Source organism: Lepisosteus platostomus, chromosome 2, assembly GCF_059453375.1.
Source record: "Lepisosteus platostomus isolate fLepPlt1 chromosome 2, fLepPlt1.hap1, whole genome shotgun sequence".
Lineage (NCBI taxonomy): Eukaryota > Metazoa > Chordata > Actinopteri > Semionotiformes > Lepisosteidae > Lepisosteus > Lepisosteus platostomus.
In genome coordinates this window covers 62,295,590-62,323,271 of record NC_142612.1, presented here as the reverse complement: position 1 = coordinate 62,323,271, position 27,682 = coordinate 62,295,590, and the positions used below count along the sequence as shown (strand labels likewise).

At 41.2% G+C, this 27,682-nt stretch overlaps 1 protein-coding gene across 3 annotated transcripts in view; it reads right to left on the bottom strand.

Moving 5' to 3' along the window:
* The window catches only part of LOC148676731 (chloride channel protein 2-like), a 255,825-nt gene that overhangs the window by 140,459 nt on the left and 87,684 nt on the right, over window positions 1–27,682 (bottom strand). For 2 of the 3 annotated variants that reach the window (XM_088612070.1, XM_088612051.1), the window contains exon 3: window positions 15,863–15,907. The exons of the other annotated variant lie outside the window; for it this stretch is intronic. In XM_088612070.1, coding sequence (XP_088468196.1) covers window positions 15,863–15,907 — 45 coding nt within the window. The remainder of the gene's footprint in view (window positions 1–15,862; window positions 15,908–27,682) is intronic. 3 annotated transcript variants of the gene reach the window in all.

Sequence of the window (27,682 nt, the reverse complement as noted above, 5' to 3'; positions counted from 1 at the left end):
TGAATGGAATGATTTTGCATTTCTAAAGCTAAAAATATGAAAATCGAATGTTGTGGTATGCATATATGACATCTTCCAAAACTAACTCAGGCCTGGCAAAAGAGCCTTGCACTTTATTAAATTACAAAAGTGGTCTGGCAGCTTTTCAACCTGTCATTTTTATCTTTAATTTAACAAGAAGGAATTCATCTGCTGCCTGACTGAAGCAGAATGATTACATTTATTGTGTACTTTCTGACTTTTTACAAATAGCTTTAAACTTGCTCTCCCAAAACCAGGCTCATTGTCAGAGTTTATGATCTGAGATTTATATGGACATTTCTGGCAAATGTGAGAAAGATAGATACAGTCAGCTATGGCTCCTTTAAATCCCTCTTTCAGAGTTTGCTAGCAAGATAACTTGGAATATACAGGTAAGCAGGGTTAGAGAACAGCTCATAATCAGAACCGGGAGCAGGAAAAGAAGATACAGCAGGAGGAAAAGAAAAGGAGGAAAAGACAGGAGCTGGAGAACAAAAAGATCCCAACTGATCAATAAGGAGTCTGAATGACAGAATCAAACATCTGAAGACCCCGGCACCTTTTTATCACTCTGAATACAAACATCTTGCACAGATGGGCAGCATGTCAAATCTATTTGTACAGACGTTTAAGCAAGACAAAAACCCTGACACATCATTAAAGTCCATCTTGTTTAATCACGATCTATCAGTCACATCCAATAGCGGGTTCACAGCATATGAAAGGGAAGAAAACAGAGTCTCCTTGGACTGTTAACAGTGTTGGAGAAGAAAAAACAAGCAGAAGTTACCCAAATAATAAATTAATTCACAAGCTACTTGTATTTAAAGTGAATGGAGAGCTTGATGTCCTCTGATTCTGCAGATTTAGGACCTGAGTTTAATTACTCAACCACAGGACACAAGTCAACGGCACAGCCAGAGCTCCAACTGGGAAAATTCCTTTACCTAGCCTTAGAAGATCAGCCCACGTACATCTGTGGCAATTTTTCTATCTTTTCTGTCTCAGGACTCAAACAGCCCCATCAGCAGGCAGTCCTCAGAGGGCACCCAAGAGCCTGGATAAAAGGGGAACGCATTCCCTCATGATCTGTTCAGACCATACACATACAGCGTGTGCAGGCCCCAGGAGTGGTGGAACATAGTGGGCAAGCAGCAGGCAGACAGAGACACATGGGAAGAGCTGACAGGCCGGGAGCCTGAAATGTAGCCTTGTCAGGTCAGATGAACACACAGCACCTGCAGGGGTGGCACGGCCAGACTAGCCAACAGCTGGAACATGGGCACAACGGTGCTGCCCTCATCTCACCTCATCAGCACTGTCTTTTCTTGCTCTGGACCACTGTCTGTCTTTAAGACAAACTGCACATTTTCAAGAATTAGGCTATAACTTATCACACCACACTTACAACATATCTGCTGTATCTATCTAGAGAATCCATGAAGCCATCTACCTGATCATTACCTAGAAATTCTAACTCGACTGTCAGTTCTAATATTTGTACACCATTAGGTACTACTTCTTCAATTACTTTCCAATACAGGAATAACAGCACCCAGTACTCCCAGTAAGCAAATCACTTTAAAAATCAAATTTTCTAATCAAGAACAGCAACATAAAACCTAAAACAGAAATTAATTATTTCTTTCAGGGGCATGAAAGAGCAAAAGAACAACACAAATACAATATAGAGTCTCTGTTAAAGTGTTTATGGTCAGCCACAGTGGAAACAACCTCAAATCATCAAATCTACTTCTTTATTCCCAATGTACCCTTTTCTTATTTTAAATGCCGCCATCACTTCCCATCATCAATAGGATTCTCATTTGTTTTTAAATATCCCCTGCACTCTTTTCCTGACACGCAGACACAGACACACACATACCTCATCATCAGCTCCTCGGGAACATGCCACTCGCCCCTGGCAACCACCTTCTGTTGCCATGGAGACAACCTTTCAGCACATGAACCCTCACCACTGTTCAAAACAGACCTGGGCACACCACCCTGACCACAGTGCACAATCCAAAGGGAGGGCACTGCAGGAAGCCAGTCAGGGTTGTGCTCTTCTAGTTCGGCTTGGGATAGGGAGATAGTACTAGGCAAAGGACTATACTGTAGGCGGCACAGTGAGTGTGGCAGGAGAGCAATGAATCAGGAAGATTCCTCTGAGAGGTTTTAAAAGGTACTCCTATTGCACTGCAAAAGATGGATCTATTCAGGTTTTGCAAGTCTGTAGCCTTATTATATTTAGTGTTCTAAGGGAAAACAATATATATATACAGTATATACACGTAATGTGGGTTTAGGATGAGCTTTATTTCAGGACAACTGTTCTTTCAGTAGTATAAGACACTCCTGGTCCTGCCTCACATGCCTCACACCCGAAGAAGGCTCCATGGCTGAAACGTTGTGTTTTCTTTCTTCTCTTTTTCAGCATGGAATAAACCTATTACTTGTTCCTTTGCTGCCTCACATGTGTCTTACACTGTATGTGGCTAAATGACATCACTGACCGACACGACTCTCAGTACAGTGGAGCTCGGGTGGCACTAGCCTGCTGTGCAATCCAGATCGATCCAGGTACAAGACACAGGCATGAGCAGACTAAGATCACAGAGCACCAATTGTACAATGCTTTAAAGACCAGGAAACTGCCCTTTTATCTCTCAAGACGGTATGTTTATTGCAGAATTTCTATGGCCCAAACTCAGGATTCAATTATGTGAAGTAGTCTTCCAATTATCTGGCACGGATCTATTTCTCTCTCACCCACGCCCTCGCTTTTAATAAAGGATGACAGCTGCACAGTGCATGTCTGTCATTACACTACCTCATCCCGCAAGACCTTTAAAGCAGAATCATATCAAACACAATCTTTAAGAAAGAAAAGAGCTATGAGATTCTGTGAGCTATGGAATTACAATCAATGGAGTTAATCCTAGGGCCCTGATGCGAGTCCGGCTGTGTAGCACACAGAGACTTGGATTTGCCAATGAAATCCTTCCGGAGCTGCAATTAAAGCAAAAGTCCAAGGGGGTTGGCTGCAGCAATCAGAGCGCCCTGAATTCTTTTTAATTCATTAATCAGAGCAGACGGTCTGAATTCAATCCAAACATGCCACACATCTGGCATGCAATTAGAAACACTGGGCCAATATTGACCCCGCTGGATTCCATGCGGAGGCTGGGACCTTGCGATACAATCTGCACTCATCATGTACAGTACCATCATGGCCTCACTGGCCAGCTCTTAGACACTGATATACTAAGTACAGTACAGAGGAGAAGCAGTCAGACGTATGACAGCCATTTCAGTGAAAGGCCAGGTTAATGCTAATCACTTGTCAATGGTACTGAGTGAACATCTTAACCTCATGTTACAGCATTTCTTTTCTGTTGGGAAGGTTGTCACGCCACGATAACATCACCTCTATCCACAGAGCATGTATATGGTATTATTAATTTGTCATGGCATTCTCAGTCACCACATCAGAATCCAAATAAGCATTTAAGGAATATTTCCTAAAAGAAAGAATTTAGACAGCATTTTCCATCTGTACTATATCTACCATACAGGAAAGCCTGTTGATCGACTTGTCTTGTGGAAGAATGGTGCATATCCCTCCTGCTGAATTGCAGAAACTGTCAAACTCCAGGCCACATCGCATACAGGATATACTGACAGCACATGGTGTCTCAATGTTGTATTAATTGACTTTCCATTGGTACTGTACATCTCTTTTTTGGCATTTACCTGTACCTGGAATTGGGGCATCAGCCAGATAGGAACAGGCATCAGTACTGTTGAAGAAAATTGCCATTTGCACTACATTCTGTGTAAAGAAAGAAAATAAAGAGTAACCACAAAAGCAGCATAGTAAGAATAGCAGCTCTTGATTAATACTATGTAGGCCAGTATGTTTTCAAAGCATGTTCAAACTGCACAATTTAAACTTTAGCATTAGTAAAACATCATCTAAATAGGATGGCTGCATAAACACCCTCAAGAATTAAGCAACGTATGGATCACATTTCTCCTAACTGAGCTGTTGATTTCAAACATGTTCAGCTGCCCTTTCCAACTACTTGTGTGTGTCCAAATTGCCTTAGGCATAAAATTTGGGTAGAATTTATAATAAATCATTCCAGCAGAGGCAATAAGAACTTATGTGTTTTATTCTACTAGCCCACTGCTCGACATCTCTCTTCATTACAGGAGCCTCAGGTAGAACAGTAAGGTCGATGATTCATTGTTGATTTTGTTCTAAGGGGCCTGTCTTGAATCTGTTCTAACATTTACCCTGATCTGCTGGTTTGGCAACCTGAATCTGAGACCAAAGAAAAAACTGGACAGACTTGTGAAAATATGTCCAAAGGTCATTGGTGCTGATCTTCCAGATCTTCTTGAACCAGAGAATCAGATATTTGGGGCAAATAAGATAAACATCATTAATCAAAAATAAATTCTATTTTATAACCCAGAAGGTGGTCCATCAGTATCACTTTCCATAAAGTCATTTTTAATTTACAAATAGGACAATGGAGAAAGATGGCACAGCTGTTCCAAAGCTAGATTACAAACAAATCAAATTCCCAGAATGCACCTGGAAGCATACACGTTGACATAGTGTACACCAGCCATGATGTTTTAAAGAAGTAATAAATTATTAAACTAAAAGGGTATCTGATAAAGATCTATAATTGAAAAGGAAGCAATAACAAACAGTACAGCATTCCCTTTAGACATTAAAGATAATCTCACATACATTAACCTCAATTTTCTAACACTCAAGTTTTCAATTAGACTGCTTCTGGCATGATTTGGAGTTGGATGTCATGTACGGACCATGTAATCCTTCCCACCACATTCCCCCGCTTCCCTCCAATATCTCAGACAACAGATTGCTTGGCTGGTCTGGACACCCTACCACCCAAATGACCATCTGTGCTTCACATGCTTACAGAAAAAGAAATCTATGGACATGTGTCAAGCTACCGCAATACAGTGAGAGGATTGGGCAGGGTGGTGAAGCCCATTAAGAAGCAGGAAGAATGCAATGATAGAGTGGAAGCAGTGCAGCACTCTATTAGTACTGCAAGACCAGAAACACAGTAGGAGCATTTAAAAATGTAGTCCCTTTATCTAAGCAGGTAAGTCAGTTGAGAACATTCTCACTTGCAACCATGACCTGTGTTTTTACTGGAGCAAGTGTGATAAGGTTAAGTAAGAAAGTAGGAGAGAGAAAAGGCATGGGTAGTGCCCTATAGAACTGTGAAACCTCAAAACAAAGGCTCCAGGAAGAAAATTATGCAAGCCAGCATTAGTGTAATGCAAGCACAGCAAAGCTTTGTCAACGCTGAAACAAATTTTCACTTAGACAACTACAAAACAGTGATGTCAACTATGCGGGATCTATTGAAAAAACAAAAGGTTTGGCAATTATCATTTTTGTTCTCTTGCATATTGCAGATCCTCTGCAGGTGCTGTGCAGTAGACGAAGGAGCAATACAGTGCTTTTCATGGTGCTGATTGTGTGAGACACCCAACTCCCCTGCTCTTGCTATCAGGCTGCAGGGAGTCCTGGCTGGCCAGACTCCCAGTGCCAGCTGGATGGACAGAGGCAGTGCCAGGCCTGGAGCAGGGCAGAAAAGGAAGTTCATCCAGAACTCTTCTGCCCTAGTTCTGCTCGTTGGAGAGGCCAGACGGAAACGGACCCTTGTGTGCTGTTGGAACTGTGCCAGGCCGGAGAGTGTCTGGAGTTTGGGCAAGGATGCTATTTCTCCCTGGATGCACACAAGATGTCTGCTACCTTCTGAACAACACCCTGTGATCAGCACTTCTCCAACTTACATAATTCTGTTATCATTTCCTTCTTTCACTGTAAATTCCTGACCGATTATGCCTTTCTCTCAAGCAGAAGGTAGAAGACTTTTAAGTTAGACATGAAATAAACAAGTTAAATAAGACGCATAACTCCTTGTTAACAATTATGTCCTGTTTGGGGTGTTAAAAATAAAGGTAGTTTAGCTTTGCCAACACAGTGATTGCTCTACGTTATGTTAGTTAGACCTTGTTTGGGACTGTATGTTTGATTTGTACCAGAGTGCAAGAAAAATACTGCTAATCTTGAGTACAAAGGAGAACAACCTAAGGAACATCTAGTCTAAAGAGAAGGTTTCACTCTGATAGATTCAAACTAAGATGGCCTCTTTTACATTTCTGTGTTGGAATTATAGTAGATTCACAACAGCAGTTTCTTCACACCTCCTGGTCACCACCAGCACCACAAGTCACCATGAGGTTTTGTTCACACTTTATTTCTGAGGGCAAGCCTTAATTACACAACTCAATGACATCTCCAGCATAAACAACCCTCCCCCAAAGGGACACTTGAGCCAGTCTAAAGTTTCTGTCCCGTGGATACTTACAGTATACACACCTGTGCGTGTGGAAGGCTGCTGCCCCCTGGAGAATCACATGTGCTTTTAATCAGGCTGCGAGGTGAATGAAGGGACCAGTCAGGTACTTAGAGATATTGTAATCCCCCCCTCTTCAGACACTGATGTTTTCTCACAATTATTAGAAATGTTAATCTTTCACATCTCCAGATACAGGTGTCACCTGAATTTTTAAACAAAGAGCTCTAGCATACTGAACTATTTGTCCACCTTCAGATGAGACATTAAATGTGTCCTGACTGCTAGGTCAATAATAATCTTATGGCACTATTTATAAGAGCAGGAGGTAATAATGCCTGTGCCTTGGCTAACTTCCACTCTGGGTTTGTACATTCAATTCAGGCCTCAGTAAAGTTCACCGTTTTACTCAACTTAGGGTACAAAGCAGTGTCTTTCTTCTCCCTCTTGACCTGTTCTGTAGTGCTCAGCTGCACATCAGCCAGTGCTGCACTTCAGTGATGGATTCAATGCATACACTCACCCTCATCAACATAAAAGGATGCATACTGTATGTGCAGTACTTCTCTGTCTCGAAGTAGTCGCTCAAACAGAGATTCATACCAGAGACACACACATACTGTACACAATTCAAACCATATGGATGCTCATCTAGTGGTTGGCAAGGACCGAGATGCCTTGGTTAGCAGTGTTTTGTAATTTTTGTTTTCGGTTTGTATTTCAAGGTCACACTGAAAGCAGAAATCAGGAATTCCTTATGGCTGCTTTGAAGTCACATTTTAAATGAGGGGATAGAAAAAAAAAGTAAGAAATGAAACGGTAGCCAGCAGACCATGAAAAGACTTCCAGCTCCCCCAAAGCAACAGCCTGCCCCGCCTCTGCGTCAGCATGTTGACTTTTAGGGCACTGGTGACTGCCCAGGCCAGCTCGAGCCACAGCGTGCCACTGCAATCTGTTCACACAGAGGACTCTTCCAGCTCCGTCATTCCCACAGTGCCCAGATTGACTCCCTGGGAAGCAGCAGGGACCGCAGAGAGCTGACGAGTGCCCATTGGGACAGAGCCATCCCATGTGACAACAAGCCAACAGAGACGCACCCAACACCAAACACAGACCACATGTGTCTGCTTGCCTGTCCATGCAAGCCCTGAAGCAGACATACAGTACGCACAAATACAAACTACACAACAGTACACAGAAATCCTAAGGGAAACACTGACATTTCATTTTTAAAAAGTAACATTTAAAGGTAAGGATTACTTCAAAAATGTATTTTTTGTATTTTTAAGACTTTAGTATGTCATACATTTATATAAATTAGCCTTTATGGATTACTCCAGTGCAGGACTGGAGTATTTCTGCTATTTATTAATTCCAAAAGACGTTTCACAAGTTTAATTTAGTTACAGCTCTTTTTTTCAGACTGTGGAATTTCCATATTTACATATTCCATATAGACTTAATGGACTCATTTCAGGGCTCTGTGGAGGTCAATCAGACAATTTTAGCACACCAGCTTCCACCTTGGTTCCTAAATACCTTTTAGTTGTATCAGCAACATATGTCAGATTGTCTGCTTTTTCAGAACGGTGTTGATTAAAGTTACTAATCTAATCCAAAGTTATAAAGAACACTTTTTTTTTTAATTTATAAAGCAGAACTTTCATATCGCCCAAATGAAACAGAAAAGCTTTCTACTAGGCACTACATCTACGTGGGTTGGCAAAATTTCCTCTGACACATGGCATCTTTCCCCTGTAGGCAAGTGCAACTACACCGCAGTCATCTGGGGTGAGTCTCCACTAGGCTGGTAGACTGACATTTTATAATGAAACATCCTGCTAACTTCCTGAACTGAAACAGATCAGAATCACAAAGCAGAAAAGTGATCAAGTTCTGTTTATGAGCCACAGGGCTCTTGTTCAAGGTGTATACAATGCAGATAAAAAGGTACTTTAATATTAGATTTACTTCACTATCTTTCTGTACAAACATTGCCAAATTAAGGAAAAAAGTTTGAACTAACTTGGTGCTGTTTTTTAATATTTAATAGCCCACAGCTTGTACAACTCAGAATGGATCAAACTACACTGCAAGAGGAGTTTGATTTGTTCTGCTGCTTTATCACATCTCACTCAAAGGACAAAACATCTGTTGCCTCTTGTTTCTGATGGGCATTTGGGTACGTGTGTGTAGGGGTGTGCATGCTGTGCTGTAATTGGTGATCAGGACAGCAGCCAGAAGGGCCAACACAGCCCACACCAGGGCCATCTAACAGAATCTGCAGATTGGATAGAAGTCGGACTGCTGCATCATCATAGTAGACACAGACATTACTAAATTACTAAAGAATTACTAGAAAAGACCTGACAGACCTGCATAATACAGGTCAATGTGCTTCACAGTCATACAATCACACAAGGGCTACAAGCAGTTCAATGTGCTAACCTGCTAACTGCAGATGTTCACCCCATAACAAACTGGACTTCTGAAAATCTATTTGTTCACGAATACAGTACAGTAATATGAACCTCAACAGGATAAGTGGACTGAAAATTAGAGGGATGGATGGACAAATTCAAATCAGGCACATGAGGATTGCTAATTTTCTGACTGACTGACATGACGTACAGTACTACTGAACTAATGCATCAAGCCCAGCACACAAGCACACTCTGAAGAACTGCACGCACTGGTCTGCCTGGTCTGAAAGAAGATCGTACAGTGCGGGAGCAGCCTGACGTGCTCCTCTGGGCAGCAGACAACAAGGGATCACCATAACCAAATCCAAACTGTAAGACCCTGCTTGGTTGCATTTGAGTAGCTCCAAGGCATTCAGGTCTTTGACGGCAATGAAATGTTAGCAAATGGACTGTTATGGGAACAAGATGTACAGACCACTGAAAGAACTGCATCCACCCTAGCCAATCTGCACGGTGTGACATGAAGCAATCACTCACAGAGCCTCTGTCACCTCCCGGCCCTGTTCCATTCCTGATCAGCCGTAAGCAGAGCGGTTTTTCAACAGATAATCTATTGAGCCAAGTTACCCCCAACCTGCATTTCTGGGAAGAAGGGCTGCATGTGTTCCAGAAGCAAAATGCTGAATTACATACAGTATTATTTTCCCTAATGATATCGGTCATAGCACAAGAAAAGTAAACAGAAAAAAGCAGTAAGAGTAATAATAACATTGCTAAAAGCGTGTTCAATGTTCCAAGACCTCTTATTATTATACTGCATAATGCTGTCAAAACAATAACACAAGATTATGACCTTATTAAATCAGCCGCGAAAATATGCAGTGCAAAAACAGAAATGCCCCTGCAAAGCTGAAATCAGGCTGTCAGCCAGAGAGCAGCTGAGAGACAGGGTACCACAATCCAGAACACAGGAGGAGAAGGAGAAAATGCAGGTTATCACTAGAACTCTACTGAATGAAATAGAAGCAAAGTTTCTAATTTGAGCCAATTTAACAAATGAAAGACAAATGCTTTGATAACTCAAGTATAAAATTCTAATATCAATCTCCAAACAGAGGAGACAAAAGAGCAGCACTGCTTCCCTTCACTACGTCGAGCCAGACAGAAGGAGAAGGCAGAGTGGAGAAGGAATATGGTCAGGGAGAGAAGGAGAAAAGGATGAACGATTGCTGTGCAAGAAAATGACAGAGGGTTGACCTAGTGGTACAGGATGGTCCACTAGCCTCCTGAGGCAGCTGCACTTAAGGGGGTGAAGCGATTCTCCCTGCTTCTGAAGAGCTTTGAGATCCTTTGACTGGAAAAAGACTGCTTTTTTGCTTTAAAAGTTCATTTCAAGCTACAGTACATCCAATTCAGAATCTCTGACAACTGCTGTGATGAAGGAGCACATGACTACAGCAGTTCATTGAGAACACACAGCCTAACCTATGAATAATACTCAATAATAATTGTTTGCATTCAGATTACAGTTTTCATCCCAAAGGATTCCAAAGCACCACAACTATAGGAGGGGATCCACTGGTCCAGGTACACCACTCCAAACAAATGACCCAGCACACGTCTGTGGCAGTACGTGACACTTAAATCCTTCCCCATCAAGAGCCCATGCTCACCAGTGGTAAGAACTGAGAGAAATAAAGGTCAGATACAGCAACATGAAACAAAAAGTCAAGGTTATGGAAGATCATAGAGCCAATTTGTCAGATCTATGGGACACCAAGAGTGACACTTCTTGGTGGGAAAGTAACACAGGACGCAAAGCAGAGTTATCTGCATCTTATTTGTCTTCCTCCTCTTTGCAGGTTTCACTATTGGGCGTACTGCTGTCCTGCAGCTGCGGTCTGGGAGCTGGAGAGAAGTGACCTGGAGATGAGGCAGACTGTGACACACCTGCTCGACAGACAGATAATGCACGACTCCCCTGATGAGTCACTAATCCTAATACTGTACCATATCCAGCTTATTTTGGTATTGCCTTTCTTGCCCAAAATACATTTTTTAAAGTATCTTGGTATTTGCAGTTCTAGAATTTTGTGAGTCAAAATAAAGAGCCCTGATTTCTATTGTCTACTGAAAATAACAATTTACAGGTTTATTTTCATGTTCAACGAACCGAACTGTGAAAAAGAAGTGCACTGTAATAATGCATGAAATATGGTTTATTTTATTTCTAGTTTTGTTTCCCATAGACTGTTTTTTTCTTCAAAGAGGACATGAGAATAAAAGCGCGGTTGTCTGATTGAGCAGCAAAGTAACCCTGCTGTGTTCAGTGTCTATTCAGTGTGAAAGATGGTCTGCAACAAAGGCAGGGAGCTCAGTTTCATCTTACACTGCTGGTGAAATTCACCTTCTACAACAAATTATTTAAAATGGACAAAAACAAGCAAAAACTGGAGATACACGTGAAATTTGCAAATGGTCATATTTATCTGTGAAGGCATTTATCGCTTAAGGTGTTTAATGAGAACACAGCTCCAAGTTTTAAGCGCAATATAGTATGTACAGACAATAATGGACGTATGAAAAATGAGGCTGCTGGGACATTTTTCTCAATTTTGCAGTGTTTTTAGAAGTCATTAGCACGAGGGCTGCCTTCCCAGTCATCTGTTAATGTCCCTTTATTACAGCACCCTGGCAGCAAGGACATCTAGAGCAAATCACCACACAGGTAAATGAGCTCACGACCTGGGGAGGGAGTCTGACTGATGAAGATTTAAGAAGGCGTTTTGAGAGGACACGGATGGAGGCCCTAGCAGACTCTCTCATATGCTGGCTCCTTGCTACAAATGCAGGAAAACACAAGGGACAACTGCACAGCAAGTGCCAAGGTGCCAACTCAGGAGGAAAGCTGTAAGGGGAACCCATCAGTTATGGGATTTTCTCTTGGCGTACATGTGTTTCTTATTCACAAATGGTCCAAGTGTGCAGAAGACAGAAAGGGATGCTGGGAAAATCTTCAAGACTTCGCAGGTAGACACAGAGAGAACTGACAAGTCACAACTCCTAAAATAAGTGCGTAATTCTAAGAATAAACTTTAGGTAAGCTGAAAGCTATTTTATTTGTTTCATTATTTGGTTTTCCTTATCTCGGTTCTTTTGTAAATTGGAACTGGCAGTGTTTGCCTTATGAAGAACAGATTCCAGTAAAGAGGTGATAGTTCCCCATTTATATTTTTGGTTTTTATACTGTTGTTGACAGATTCTTTAGAGCGAAATGGCTCATACTCTACTGAAATTAATATAGCTCTGGGGCTTGATCTGAATCTGGATATGTCAACCGGCTGCCTCCTATTTCTTCAGGAAAATGTAGTCAGAAGGACTCAAGCATTTTTTTCATTTCATTTTTAAATAACAGGATGGCGACCATAGATACACTGTGTACAGGTGGAATATTTAGACCCCATGCAAACTTTGTTTTTACCAGAGAGGTAAACTCCACCATGCATCAACAGTGTTCAGTCCCCACTGCACCTGTTCTCAATGTACTGTATGATATCACTTGATTTATACTGGGAACTCCCAACATATCCTGCTGTGACTCCAGAGAGACAGCAACTTGCCTAGATAGACTTTTAATATTGTTAAGCCAGAAGCTAGGTTTTCATCAGATGCTCGAGTTTCATCCAGCTTGCAACAGCCCTGGACATGTCCTCTACAGTGGACCCAAACCTCTGGCTCTGGGCTACCAGGAATAAGCTGTTTTCTGATGGTGAATGGATGTTTAGGACTATTTAACTGAATAAGAATAATATTGAGAGCAAACAAAATCAACCTTTCAGTCAATTGCCATGTTTATTAAGGAGGATAGATGACACAAAAATAGATTTAAGATATGAAATATTTGCAGGTACTACTTGAATGTATTCTATATAGTATATAACTGACATCATTTCAAGTAATCCGAAGAGTTGTTTTAAATCTACTTTATTATAAACACACGCCTTAATGAATACAGTACCTAAGCAGCTATTAGCCAATTTAAGAACCACTGAAATTTGGCATGTTAGATTGTCAGAAGAAAGATTTCCTAATGCACATGGATGGCCACTGTACGGAAACAGACTATTGCAGAAAAGACAATTTAAAGTTGTGGCACAAGATAAATACAGTATTTAACTAGCTATGCATGTAAGCAAAGTGTGTTGTAAAACAAGAAGCAACAGGGGAGGCTGACACCCACAGGTTATCCCAACCCCATAAATACTATGACATGCAGTTTATGGCCATATACAGTTGATACAATGTGTTAGGAACTGCATGTCTATATCTGTAGCAACTGTTATATTTTCAAGGGACAGGGCCTAAGCTCAGGGTTTTGGCAGTGTTTTGAGTTCCCCCTACAATGTGAAAGAGCAGTACTGAAATCAGATTTCATGTGGGATGTCAGCTGTTAACATACAGCTACAGTTCTTCAAAGCATCTAGCTGATGGCATTACTGTGCTGCAGTACTACAAAAGACTGATCAATCAATCAATGAAAGAACCACATCAATTATTAATCACTGAGCTCCCTAAATGCACTGCAGATCCACAAATCATCTTTTTGTCTAAGCTCAGTCTGCCTTACTTCTTCTAATTTATAGTAACACATATTTATGCTCATTGGACCTCAGAAAAAGAAATATGTTCAAATATTTTGAGGAAAGGCAATGAGAGCTGTTTCAAAATGTCGGAAACTGTAATATATGCCACTCTTCCAAAAACCATGTCAGTTCATTGTTATTCTGCTTCTTCTCCTCTCACACAGGGATTCAATGAATTTAAGAAGAACATACAGTACCAAATGAGCCATCATTTTTTAAATCAATAATAAACCTTAATCAGAACATTAATAAACTTTAGGCATTTAACAGTGTTGAATGTGCTTGTCTGAGTTATAAAATATGATGTCTTGATTTACTCTGCCAACATTGATCACTCTTGTCAGTGCACACTTATAACATTTTAATCAAACCTTCATCTTGTATTATTTATAGATTAATGTATTGCTTATGAAAGATTAATGCATTCATGGACTGTGCCCCTGGTCAAAACTACATGTAGCAAAGAAAGCTGAACTCTGCTATGAAGAGAATGTTTTCTGTCGTGATCGTTCTTGATCATCTGAGATCGAGATTATTGGCGATCTTTTGTGATCAGGCCACCATGTTAAATCTAAAACTACAATTCCACTTCATTTTTTACTATATGAATGTCGGATCTTAATCTAAATTCCGCAGTAGCAACCGGGCAAATTAACAATCAGCAGAAAAGGTACAGCAGGCAATTAAACATACTGCCTCATCAGCTCGTTCCTTATCGCTTTCATCAAGAAGACAGATGACCTGCAAATGAAGAACGAAAAGCCATGCTTTCCAAACAGTGTTGTCAGACAGGCCCTGCTCACACACAGGACACCTGCCACTGGAAAGCACCAGCACTCCCTGCTGCTGAGGTCTCAGTGACACACGATTTTACATTTTTCAAGCCAGCATTCTGATTTCAAGATTTCACATCAGCATCAAATCCTCAAAGGCACTGACAAAGTCAAGGCAAAAAGAATATTTTAGAGGCAAGAGCATACCACGAAGAAGATAACACAAGCAAAAACCATGTGGGAGGCAAAGAAAACATTACAAAGCAGATGGAATACATCCTCTGTTAAACCAACTACTGCACAAGCAAAAACATGATATAAACGCGTCGACTGGCCTCCCCTTGTTTGGGACTGTTGGTGGTACAAGGTAGAGGGGGGGAAAATGCGTTACTTCAGCTGTGCTAGATAACTTCAGAAAGTGGTTACTATAAGGTCTTGGGGCATCACTGCTATATGACTGGCTCTGCAATGTGTGACAATAATACCACCAAGGTGGGCACTGAATAACAACATTTTATGTAGCGCCCTTAAAAGGTCTTGTTGGAAGAAAAATTATTTCTGCAGTGGCTCTTTGGGTGGTGCATGCCACGCCCTCCGTGCCAAAGATGGCGTTGAAAACGGAAACACCTCAAACTTTCACTGGTCAAAAACAGCCAGGGTGTTACTATAGCTGTTTGCAACATACTGTAGGAAGAATCATGAGCCAATTATCCAAACTCCAGTACCAGCTCTCCAATGCATCGGACATTTTCTCTCAACTCAGATGCAAATCTGAGAAAGGCCTGAAACTCCAGCACTGGAGCAGGGCAGAAACTGCAGGTCTGAACTGGGATTGAGCATTATAACCTCATTATTGATGGAGTAACTGGGCAGCTGGCCGACTGGTCTAATCACACAGTGATCCAGGAGTAATGAATAAATCCCCTAGCCAGGACAGGCGGATAACATGCTAAAGAGTGATTGATTTTCTGCCTTTTGTAAAAGGTAACATTAAAGATCATATTTTCAAGAGGCTCCAGTGTGCTGTTTCATTCTCCCTATATCTTGCAGTGATTGGAAAGCATAACTTGTCAGGGGTGTCTGTAAATGCACATTTTGCTTCTTCACACACGCCACACACTCAATGAAGGAAATGAAGATAAAATAAAAAAGCGTTGATGAGTGCACTTAATACATATGGCACATTGTTAGTTGATAGACTCACCTCTGAAAAATTAGGCTGCTGCCTCCAGCATTAAGCCACCTCCTTGAGGGGGTGGATTTACATTTGTCTGTTACTAAATAAGCAAGAGATGCCAATTCAGGTGAAGACATGCTTGATTGTCAGGAGGGGTGCACCAGACTCACAGGTAAAGGGATCTCAGACAAGCAAGGGAACAAGGGAATGAATGTGAATGGAGTCTTAAGAGCTACTAACAGGCACAGCCACAGGCTCAAAGCAGAGCATGTTGCTGGATGACACTGCTCGTTATTAATGACGCTGATGTTACTGGAGCTGCTATGGGTAAAAACAAAACAAGTACTGGAGTTTTATTAGGCGATTAATAGTTTGAAACATGTACTTATTCAACAAAACAGTTTACCAGAAAGAAAGTCTTGAGGTGGAGGGTCCAGGGAGTATGGATACCCTGGGGACAGATAACAACAGCGCAGTTAGAGCAGCGTCAGCTCACATCCAGGAATGGAGACAACATTCTTATTACATAACTGTTGCATCCCCTTCAGTTTTTTCAACACTTTAGGGCTTAGGAATACAAGTCAACACTGGGCCGAGGACATTCCATGCTGCTAACCTCACTTGCAGCACTTTCCACACAGAGATGTATGGAGCCAGAATAACAGCTTTGTCTATTCAATTTGTGCAAGTCTGATTGGGTAAGAGATTCTTAAATCTCCATTCCAGTGTTAGCCAAGCAAACAGAGAAGTTCACAATGCACAGCAGTTTCATCCAGTTCAGGTTTTACGTGCAGATCTGTAGATCAAGCTGCACTTGATACCTTTCTAACAGCGCACCCACACTGACTGCAATATTAAATCCAATGTCATACTTTTGCATGACATCAGCACTAAGGCCCCCTGCATTTAGTAAAATCATGAAGTGGAGCAAACTGCTCTGGAAAGGGAAACATATCCTGGACATCCATCTGTCCCCTATGCACAGCAGATGCAGAATACACTCTGGCTTACTTACACAAACCAAATATTGCTTGAAGTAGGCTCAGTTGCCAGTGACATGCCTTAGCAGTTTATGTAAAAACAGGTGGCTAAAATGTCCAAGTGAATCAACTTAAGGCGGAAACGTTGGCTGAAACAGATAACGAGTATTGTAAATAATTGTGCATTCCAAGGCATCTTTATAATGGCATGTCACCAGTTTTTTTATTGCAGTCTCCTGATAAGGAACTGATTTTTTACATGGGACTGTGGCATTTTGAGCGTACATTGGATCACACAACATACAGTATTATATAATAACCTAAAAACTTCCAAATGGTATAGTGGACATTTAATTTAGGTTTTATACCAGATTAACCCTTTTTAGACAAATGATACCAATATGTACAGTATGTCTAAAACTGTGGCATCATCTAAGACCAAGGAGTTGCTGTTACCTGTTTACAGGATTCTTCATTCAGACGCTGATGCAACTTCTCATTTCTCCCCCTGACCTGATGAGAAAGGCTGCTGCTGGCACATATAGTAATTGATGCTGCATGTCAACTAGGTGGGAGCTGCTCTTGATGGATGATGTGGGTCTCCTCCTGTATTTAAAGAGCTTTGGGATCCTTTCAGATGATATACTGTACATTCAAATAAGATATTGTAATCCTAAACTAGGGGTCCAGTGGACTCAATGCTTCAAAATGTTCCCTGTCAAGTCACCACACCACAGTAAGAGGGGATGTGCATGTGGATATTTGAAGCAGTCCTACTAAAACTTAACCACTGGTGGATTACTCTCCCCTAGGCTCTTGTGAAATTAGCTTGAGTTAACAGCAGTGGTCTACTAGCCTTAATCCCTCCTGTAATCCGAGTATTAGCCTAATGACACCAGCCTGCACAGCCTTTACACTGCCCCCTGGAGATCTCTAATCTCTTTAGGGAAAGCAGGGCACGGGCTGGTCACAGGGAAGTGTCCACTGTGCTGTGAGGAACACGTGCAGGATTCCAGACACTGGTGTCTTGTCTCACTGAGACCTTCTTCTCATGGTGACACCAGCCCACAAAGGCTGCAGTTCTCTTCCTGTGCAGCAGGAGTACAGAATGAAGCAGAAAAGCACAAGGTAGCAAGAAGATAATACTTGTGTCACTCTCAAAACTTTCCAGGAGTCAAATATACAAAAAGCAAGGGCAGATAGGAAAACATGACACAAGCCATGGACAAAACACAGTAAATAAATGGTTTAAATAACAAACCTGACAAAATGCCAGGCAAATTTACAGTGATAGAAGTTTATGGAGGAGAAGCTCAAGCTGTCAACTAGGCTTGCAACCTGCGCTTGGAACAAAGCCGTGAATTCATAGTTTTTACTAACACACTCCGAGTTATTTATGGGAAGAGCAGTATGAGAATGTCCTGAATCCTTCTCAAAGTGTGAAAGCCATGTGTCCTAGTTAGATTACACCCTGTCAACTTCAACGGAGTCCTGCCACCCGCGAAGACTGGCACACAAGGCCTGCAGGAATCCAGGAACCAGATAAGAACTCTTTATGGACAGGGAAAGGCCTGCCTGCGAGGCCATTCCACCAGGATTCTGACAAAGCCAAAGCTATTTAACTGGCAGCTTAAATGAGAATGAATTCACTCAAACACGATAGCCCAGGATCCAACTGTACCACAGACCTGCGCTGGAATGGTTCTGAAGGTGCCACTTTTGACTCCCCCTTTCCCTAAGAATTCTTTCATCATCATACTCACATTAGTAGTCAAGAAGACAGGTAATATTTGCTTACATTCCTTACTAAAGAAAGCCTGTGCTTTAATTCTGGCAAAGCAATTCTTCTTCAAACAGTAATTAAATAAAAGGTTCAGGGTGAGGGATGAGGAAGAAGTGAGCTCCGGCTGAGCTCCCTGCGTGAGCTGATCAAGCTGCTCAAAGCAATGGCCATAGCAAAGCTCTCTCCACTACAGCAATCACACAGGATGTCACAGAGTCTGCTGGAGCTCATACATCAATGCTATCCCCCCCCCGCTGTACTGCAGACATTCGGAGAAAAAGGGAAAGGAGACTAATAACACACACTGAATGCCAGAAGCCAAGTCAAAACTGGATCTGGAGAACTTTGCATCAGTGCAAAATAAAAGAACCCAATTATTTATCATACACGGAGTAAGGAACTTTTTGCAAAGATAGTTACAGCCTGCTGTTGGCACACAGGTTACCAGTGTATGCTGCACCAGCTGAGATTCATCAACTGTTTCCACAGCGACTATTACCGTGTAATATACACAGTATATTACAATACTACACAATGACATACTGTACTAAAATGTTTTTAAATTTAACATGATTAACATTAATTTTTCTGGAGGTTAAGGTTATGTATAATTTCAAAATTATGCCCAATGCTATCCGTGGCTTTTGACTAAACAGGTGTAAGAAGCCTCTTACATCTTAGCCCAGATGAAAAGCTACAGTGCAAACACCAAATGTACTGTAAGTGTCCTGTAGAGCCCAACAAAGGGCATCCAGCTCCTACAGTATGTTCTGGAGTTGATGCACATTTTTCTGTAAGACAGATGGGCAAACACTGCTGGAGTGCTACTGGATCTTCAAGACTCTTGCACCAAGCTCTCAGCTCATTTCATTACTTAAATTAAATGGGCAGATGCATTAGTTTATAGGTCATGTAATATTTTACATCACTGTATCTTGAATCAAGTGTTTCTTTAATCATGCATTATAAAACACCCTGAGAAAGGAAAAACATATCCAATGCATTTATATTCTTAATAAGTGAATGTTAATTGAAAGTTTTAGCTGAAATGAAAAAGAAAGAGTTGTAAACTTGGACACAGGAAAAACAGCTTTTCTGCCAAAGCTCTGACTATTTGTATTCTTTCCAAAGAAAGCCAGAAAAGTGTAAACTTCACTTTTCCTGAATGGAGTATTGACTATCCCAAGTTGGCAGTATGGTCCTGCTGCACTACAATCTGAATCTCTAAGTATCCTTCCCATTATGACCTGGGGTCACAGTCGATAAATCAGCACCTTTTACATGCAGGATGAGAGGCCGGAAGAAACCTTCACATTACCATTTCCATTAGAAATGAGGGTCTCAGTGCACCATACATCCCATGCTGGCCTTTGGTTTTAGCAAGACGGGCAGCTTTCCCAAGAGCCTTTCAAATAAGAAAGCTGGCCGAGCGTTCAACAAGAGCGTTTCTGAAAATTAGGGAATGATTCAGCTATCAGTGGGGGCGGGGTTCAATCAGCAGTAATGCACAGTCTGGCAGTCCGTGTAGCAAAGTAAAAAAAAAAAAACCACATAAAATACATTAATTAATAAAAAGCAATTTAAACTCAAGGCCTACATGAACTGAGGTGGTTCTTACAAAGAAAGCCATTAGCATGAGGAATGTGCACACTGGATTACGGAGACCAGTGAATGGGTGACTGTTGGGGAGGGGAGGCGATATTAAATATGGGAACTGATGACCATTCACCCACAATACCCATCTACTGTGGCCAACTCTGATGAGCCATTTTCTGTCAAGGTGAGCAAGCGCCCTGAGACCCCCTGCTCTGCATCCTCTCACACCCATGCAGCTTGGGCCACAGCACAGCCTGAGGAACAAACAGGCTGGGAAGAGACGGCTGTGGGAGAAAAAGGCATGGCTGGAGCTCCAATAATTAGGCCAATCCTTTTGTCCACAACAATACACCTTCATCCACACAAGCTGTGTTTCATACCGCACCAGGACTGTACGGACTGTACAACAGACTGCTATTGCTTTCTGCAATGGGTCTTGAGTTCCATTTGTTAGACAGCAGGGCGCAAAACACAATATACAGTATGTTAAGGGAACCTTAATTTTCAGGTAATTCTGCATATAACAGCTGTCCCACCAGTAAAACACCACTACCAAAGTTATCAAGACATTTAAACCTCCTAAGGTCTAAGGTTATTATTTATTAGATCTGCTAATCCTCATCAATATATAGCCCCACTGTTGCAGAATCTAGTCCAGAATTATGCATAACAACCCATTCTGTGGTTTGCTTTATCACAGAATGCAGTGCATTAGATACGATTTAGAATTATAAGCAATAATGACATCATGGAATCCAGATTCCATGCCTTACTGTCAATTTCTGACATGGGTATCCCCATCAGGGAAGCAGTTACCAATGCAATGCAATGACACAGAAGCACTGCGCACTAAAGATGTAATCTAAGTCAAACTGCAGAGCTACTTGTTTACAGCACACTTTGGGGCCAAAATTGTTTTCTTATATTTTATTCCTTTACATTTTATAACATTTTACTTGTAGGCCAGGTTAAAAATTCAACTTCCTTGCAGATGGAATATTGCATCCTATGTGGTATACAGTATGCACCCCATTGTCCAACTAAACCCAATTATTAACCAGTAAACTGGAAACATCTACAGTATAAATGGTTTGACTGCAAGACTGCATTTATGAAGAATAAACAGACAAAACAATAATGGCCATACAGACAGTACATTTCACATTTTTAAGCTAAAGAATTTACTTAAGCATCTTTTGTTTGTGACTCCTGTGAATGCCGCAGGAATACAGACATGACCAGGGAGTAACTCTCTGAGGAGGGCTTGGCCAACATAAGCCAGGTATGACAGATGTTTATAAAACTGCAGTTAAGAAGGCCCTAAAGCAGCCTCAAAAGAAAAAAAATGCAGTACATCAAAACATGCTATAAAAATACTCCCATTCTCTCTATCATGGGACCAACAGATAACCAGCGGACTTCCCAGAAAATGACCATCACACTGTAAATATTTTAGAGGAAGGAAAAGGTGACAAATCACAGCTCAGACTGACTACAGGAGACAAGCAGAGTGTTCAGTTCTGTTTCAATTTAAGAAGAAGAAAGAGAAAACGGAAAGGAAAAGATGGAGATGGGAGTAGAATAGAAGACAAAGTAGCATTAAAAAGCACAGCAGAAATAAAAGTGAAGGGGGATATTCTACAATACTAAAATACAACTGGAATCATATTAACTGGACTAAAACAAAAAACTCTGGAAAAAGTCATGGATACTCATGGATAGTGCAGGTAGGTGCACACAATTTATAATAAATGGTATCTGCCATTTTACACACCTGCTAAGTCCAACAGAAAATAGCCCTGCTATGAACATCACAAAAGGTAAAACAACACTGAAAAAAGGTCACTGTGGGACTTAACAATATAAATCATTGGATGTTCCCTTTAGATGTCAATGGAGACATTGTAGAATCTACAGACGGTGAAGCAGGATTCCCGACATGCATGTCATGGATGAGAAAGCTTTTTTTAAAGTTACACTTACAGGTTTCCTGCCGTGTGCCGTTTCAATCTGTGAAACATTGGTGGTGGTGGAGGGGAGTCCCCATTACCTGTAAAGCGCTTTGAGTGGAGTGTCCAGAAAAGCGCTATATAAGTGTAAGCAATTATTATTATTATTATTAAACATGGTAGGGCTGCACTCTTATTCCCGAACCATGGGACACAGCAAACAGGTACAGCACACAGCTGGAAGAGCAGTTGGTCAACTTGTTTTTTGTGATTACGGTAATGGAGCATCGCCACATCCACAGAACTATAGCCTGGCCTCAGTATCCAGCTTGAGGAAAGGTGGAGAAGTAAAAACAAAAGCCATTCTGAATACCTGATGGACCACAGCAAAGTTTACTGGCACGAAATGCTTGCCTGTAATTGCCAATGACCTTTTTACAGATAGGGGAGTCAAGCTCATGATTTAATGCCCAAGGCCCTTCTTCTTATCCATCTCCCTTTCCCTCTGCTGCTGTCCTCAATCCCCTCCCCATCCCTTTTTTCCTCAGTCCCTCTCTCCCCCCTCCCCTTTCCCTGACAGGACAGCGACTGACCACATGGAGCCCGTGGCAGGGAGGATGACAATATGTCAAAATCAATCACAGCACTGACCCTTCAACCCTCCCACGTCATATCTCTCCACTTCTTTTTTTTTTGTCCACCGGCATTCAGAGACGCATTTACAATGTACTTAACCCATGCTGAGCCATGACCAAGGCTCTCAAAAAAATAGTCATTGATATGTACTTTGCCAGCCTGTGCCTTTGAGATCCACATAAAGGACAAGGGGTGAGTAAAAAAAGCACAGCGCATGATTGTAATGGGGGAAGTAAACAGAGAATCTGGTCAAAAAATGTTTCTTCTCAAAGCAATGCAATGAATGCAGACTACCACCATCCTTCTGTCCCAGCAGGGAATGTGCATAGTGCACAAAGCCACATGCCCCTGTACTGTGAAAGGGAAGGAAACAGATTAAAGTATAATTGCCTAGCACAGCCATTTCTGAGTCCTCAGCAGTTTTCACTGATTGCTGCACTGCAGGAGGAGCACGAGAAACGTTTCACACAGAGCAGGTACAGAGGCGTGCTAGAAACCAAGTCAGCAAGTGTCTGCGCATCTAGCTTCTCACATTACATACTGCAGCGCAGAGCATGAATGCCTCCAAGCCCATCGCAGGAGTGAGAGCACAGCAGCGTGCCCTGAAGAACACGTGCGCAAGTTCAGAACAACAATTCTGCAGGAAGCACTTTCACTTACAACTTCATAATAACCAAGACATTAACACTGATGAGCTCAGATATACAAAGAATGTATCTGTGAAAACAATCTGCAGAGCTGTATCTTTAGAAAAAAGATTATGGGTCTCAACAAAGGTGACACATCCAACAGTGACAGCACCCAAATGAGTCTAGCTGCTCAGTTCTTCCAGAGCACCAATATTGCTCTGGTACTTTTATAAAAAAAACAACAATGTATTTCAAGTGAGGTCTAGATAATGCACTACATGACTTTAATGTTACTTATCTTGAAATAACCTATAGAACACTAGTAAGATGGCTTGATTTCATATCACCATTGGTGGTGGTGGAGGGGAGTCCCCATTACCTGTACAGCGCTTTGAGTGGAATGTCCAGAAAAGCGCTATATAAGTGTAAGCAATTATTATTATTATTATCACATTTTTAATTTAGCTAAGAATGTAAATGGCCTTCATCATCTCATCTCTGCGCTGTCCAGGACTGTGAAAAGTGCAGGAAAACACAGTTCTCAGAAGGATTCCACCCATCCTTTCCATTCTCAATTCATAATTCTCCCATCAAGGAGATAGTATAGGGGACCAAATTCAAATAAAAACATTTATAAGAAGTCCTTTGTCCCCTCTGCAATAAAACTGATCAATAAATGAGAATAGTAAACCTCCCACTACCTATTTATTTATCAATTTATTTATGTGTTACATACTGTTGTGATTTCATGTACAGTAATTTAACATGAGTGTTATGTGTTGCTTCTGTATTTTGTACTTTTCTAGATGAAGCCAAAGACAAATTTCCACAGTAGTGGACAATAAAATATATCTGTCTGGTTAAAGAAAGTAATGAGTCAACAAACTCCTAGATCATACAGTATACTGTATTCTCAAAACATGAAATTCCCATTTTTTTTTCAAATTGTCACACTTTTGATATTTGAAATACACCTTCCTGCTTCATGCGTGTAATAGCTCGTATTCAAACATTTGGAGTACTGAACCTATTCTTGTATCTGTGAACTTGATACATCTGTTGACTAGGTCAATGTGTAGATCTTTGATGCAAATGAAGACCAGCAGCCATCCTAAAACTAACCGCTGTGTTATCCACTGATGCCCTTACACAGGTTGGTGCCCTCTCCTTATTAACTTTAAACATTTGGTTATGTGCACAGATTACCAGGGACATGAAAGTAAATCTTGAGGATAAATCTTTCATCTTGCATTTAATCAAAAACTTCATGAACCTCCATCAGATATTGTCACATATCCCAAAGTCACTGCAGTACTTAATCTAAATCTAGGAGTTAAGCATGATGTTATACCTTTCCAAATCACTACTTTTTTAACATAGATGCTATTCAATTTGGTTCTACCATTTTTCTGAATTTACCTGTACATTTAACAGAGACAAACGGACTGATCTCTAATTACCTGCCTCTGCACCCCCCACACAACGTTTTTAATTTGTGATATTCGGTCAATAGGCAAAAATCCCTGTTTTTTTAAGAAGCATTCAAAATAACCTTGGTAGTGGTCTATGAATAATTCTCCTCATTTCTTTGTGTGCCATTGGGTAGATACTACTGGTCTAGGTGATTTGGTCAAATTTATCAGTTAAAGGGACTATCTTTTATGGCTAATACACTGAAATGGTTTTGAATTGAGTGCAACTGTCTGTTAACCTGTGGCATGTCATTAGTTTCCTCCTCTTTGAACAATTCTATGAAATAAACATTGAGAAATTCTGCCATCGCCACTTTGTCTTCTACAACAGAACCATTTGTACTGTATATCTGAGACATTTATTTCATTACCGATCTTTTATTGTGATATTGTAAAAGAAAAACTTGGAGCTCATTTTAGGTCCCACTGTTCTATTATCTTTCTATCACTCTCTTGGGCTCTTCTAATATCTTTCAGGGTTTTTGTTTGCAGCTCATTGCCTCCTTTGGATCCATTTTATATTCTCCATGAAGCTTTTTATTTCCTTTTGTTTTTCTTTAGTGATCTATTAAACCATTTAGGCCTCTATCTCCTAGACTTTAATTTATTAACCTTTAGTATTTATAAACCTATAGCAGAATCATTTCTATGCCTTTATACTGTACTTCCCTTTCTGAAATGTACATTAAGTATACATTCAATATTTGCCTAATTCACCCCTTAGCCTTTTCTCTTAAGTGATCTCATTCCCTTTCAGAAAGTCTGCTTTTAAAATGTCCTTTTTCGACAACACCTGTGGAGTCTTCAAATATCCCTCAAAAGTGATTACACAGTGGTCACAGTTTCCCAATACTTCTTCCCTCACTCTGTCTTGGTCTCTTGAATAGACAAGATCAATTTCTACTGAGGGTGCTCACAGTAAGAAAACTATCATTTCTCAAATTTAGGACATATGATCCAATGGGTTATTCCAGTCCATATGAAGAAATCTAATGCCCCAAAATAATATGGTTTACACCTTGGAAGATCATGCAACTGCAGTGCATACTGAAACATCACACCGACACTCTGAGCTGGGTGATCAGTAGAATAATCCTGTTGCTACAACTCTAGAAGTTTTATTCTCCAGTTTGATCCATAATAATTCAGAGACAAATCACACTATTTTTAAATGTTTCTGCTTCAAAATCATTTTTGATGTAAACTGCTATACCATCACCTCTGGTCTTGCCTGCCTCAACTGAACACTCTGTGCCCACTAACAGAATGCATCCTATTCACTCTCCATAATCTCCTGTACTCCTGTCACGTATTGGCCTCAGTGGACTAGAGACTTTTGTTTTCCTAAGTCTATTCTGCTGGTTTATCCTACTACAGAATATCCATTCATTAGCTTTGTTTTCTGTCTTTCAGACCACACTTTCCTATTCCAGATCTGACTCAGTGTTGTTACTTTCACACTAAACCATATCGAACAAAGTTGATTTGTAAATCACGATGGTTTAAAACATTCTCAATTATGATGTCAGTCTATTGTCTTGGACCAAAACAAGGTAATCTAAGCAGCAGTAGTAATACAAAGAAGATAATCAAAGAAGTGCTAAGTCTAGCTACAGTAAATGCCAGAAGCTACAGTACATCACTCTGCATCTCACAACTGGCAACACAATGAAGCTAAGCAGGTATGATCCTCGCCAGTACCTGGATGGAAGGTTGCTGCTGGAAGATGTGTTAGTGAGACCAGAAGGGGGAGCTCACTCTGCAGTCTGTGTGGGTCCTAATGCCCCAGTATATGATGGGGACACTATACTGTAAAAAAGGTGCTGTCCTTTGGATGAGACACAAAGCCAAGGTGTTGACAACTGGTGGTAATTTAAAATCCTAGGACATTTCTCGAGAAGGCTAGGGGTGTTACCCAGTGTCCTGGCCTAATTTCCCCCTAGCCTTTACCAATCATGGCCTCATAAGTGCTTTCAGATGGGGTGCACTTAAGCACCAAAATAAGATATTTAGAATATTTTTAAAGCTGTGCTGATATCCAATACATTGACTGATACAATGATTGTGAATGTTTTTAGAGCCTGAGGTGCATTATTCACCTTGGTAAAGACAGAAATTGAACATGTAGGAAATGAGTGAGAACAGCACCCAGCAGCACCGTGTTTAATTCAGAGACCCAGAGGACCCCAGTGAATTCACTGGAGTTTGAGAAATAAGGATGTTGTGCGTTTAGACAGGACGTTGAGCAGCTTACTGCGCAGTGAGGTGGTATAATGCGATTGGAAAAGACGAGCCTGTTGGGTCTTGCTCCCATAGCGTGCCAGCACAGCAGGCAGCAGATGACAGAAAAAAAAACAAAGAAATGGAAAGGATTGGAAGAGCTAGGACACTAGGTCCCTCCTAGTGTGTGCATCAGCCTTGCTCCTTGTGCTTCTTAGCCTAGGTTTTGAGTTGCCACTACCTTGGCCAGGAGTCAACGGCTTCCTGATAATGAATGGTCAGAAGGAAAAAGAAAGGAAGGGGGTATATTCAAACAGGCCACTGTCCACAGCCATGTTCTAGAAAGCGCCGGACCCGTCAAACAGTTAAAGCCCAGATGTTGTGTAACGTGGCGCAGGAAATGGCTTGCAGACATCTAGTGGGCTGTCATCTCCAATTTAGCGTCTGCCATCGCCGGCCCTTCAGCTTGTATCGCATCGCCAGGCAGCCAGGAGGGAGCTCTGCGAAGACGGCTGAGGCAGCTGACCGTTACCTAAATACACTGCAGACACTCGCAGAAGGAAAATCGCTTCAGTCCAAAACGAGAAACAAAAACAAAGCTTTGAGTGATGGCTTGCCCTCTTTGATCACAGAAAGCAAATCTGATTTTAATTTGTTTTGTTGGTTTATGTAGATCCCGGAAAATCGAAGTTAGGAATGAAAGTACATAATATTATTAATATGCACTGCAAAGCAGTCAGAAACTGATCAAGCTGCTGTGCAGTGACAGTCCGATTTATTTCTGTAATAGTTATTTGTGTAGCTAATTTCCAATAAATGCCACTTTGTATAACGGACAGATTACACATCTCCGAGATCCCATTTAGGACGGGTAGATCAGGGATGAAAGCAGTCTCTTGCTTTTGGAGAACACACTGGATAGTGAGAGGAAGTGCTCAGTTTAATTTCTCCTTAAGCCCAA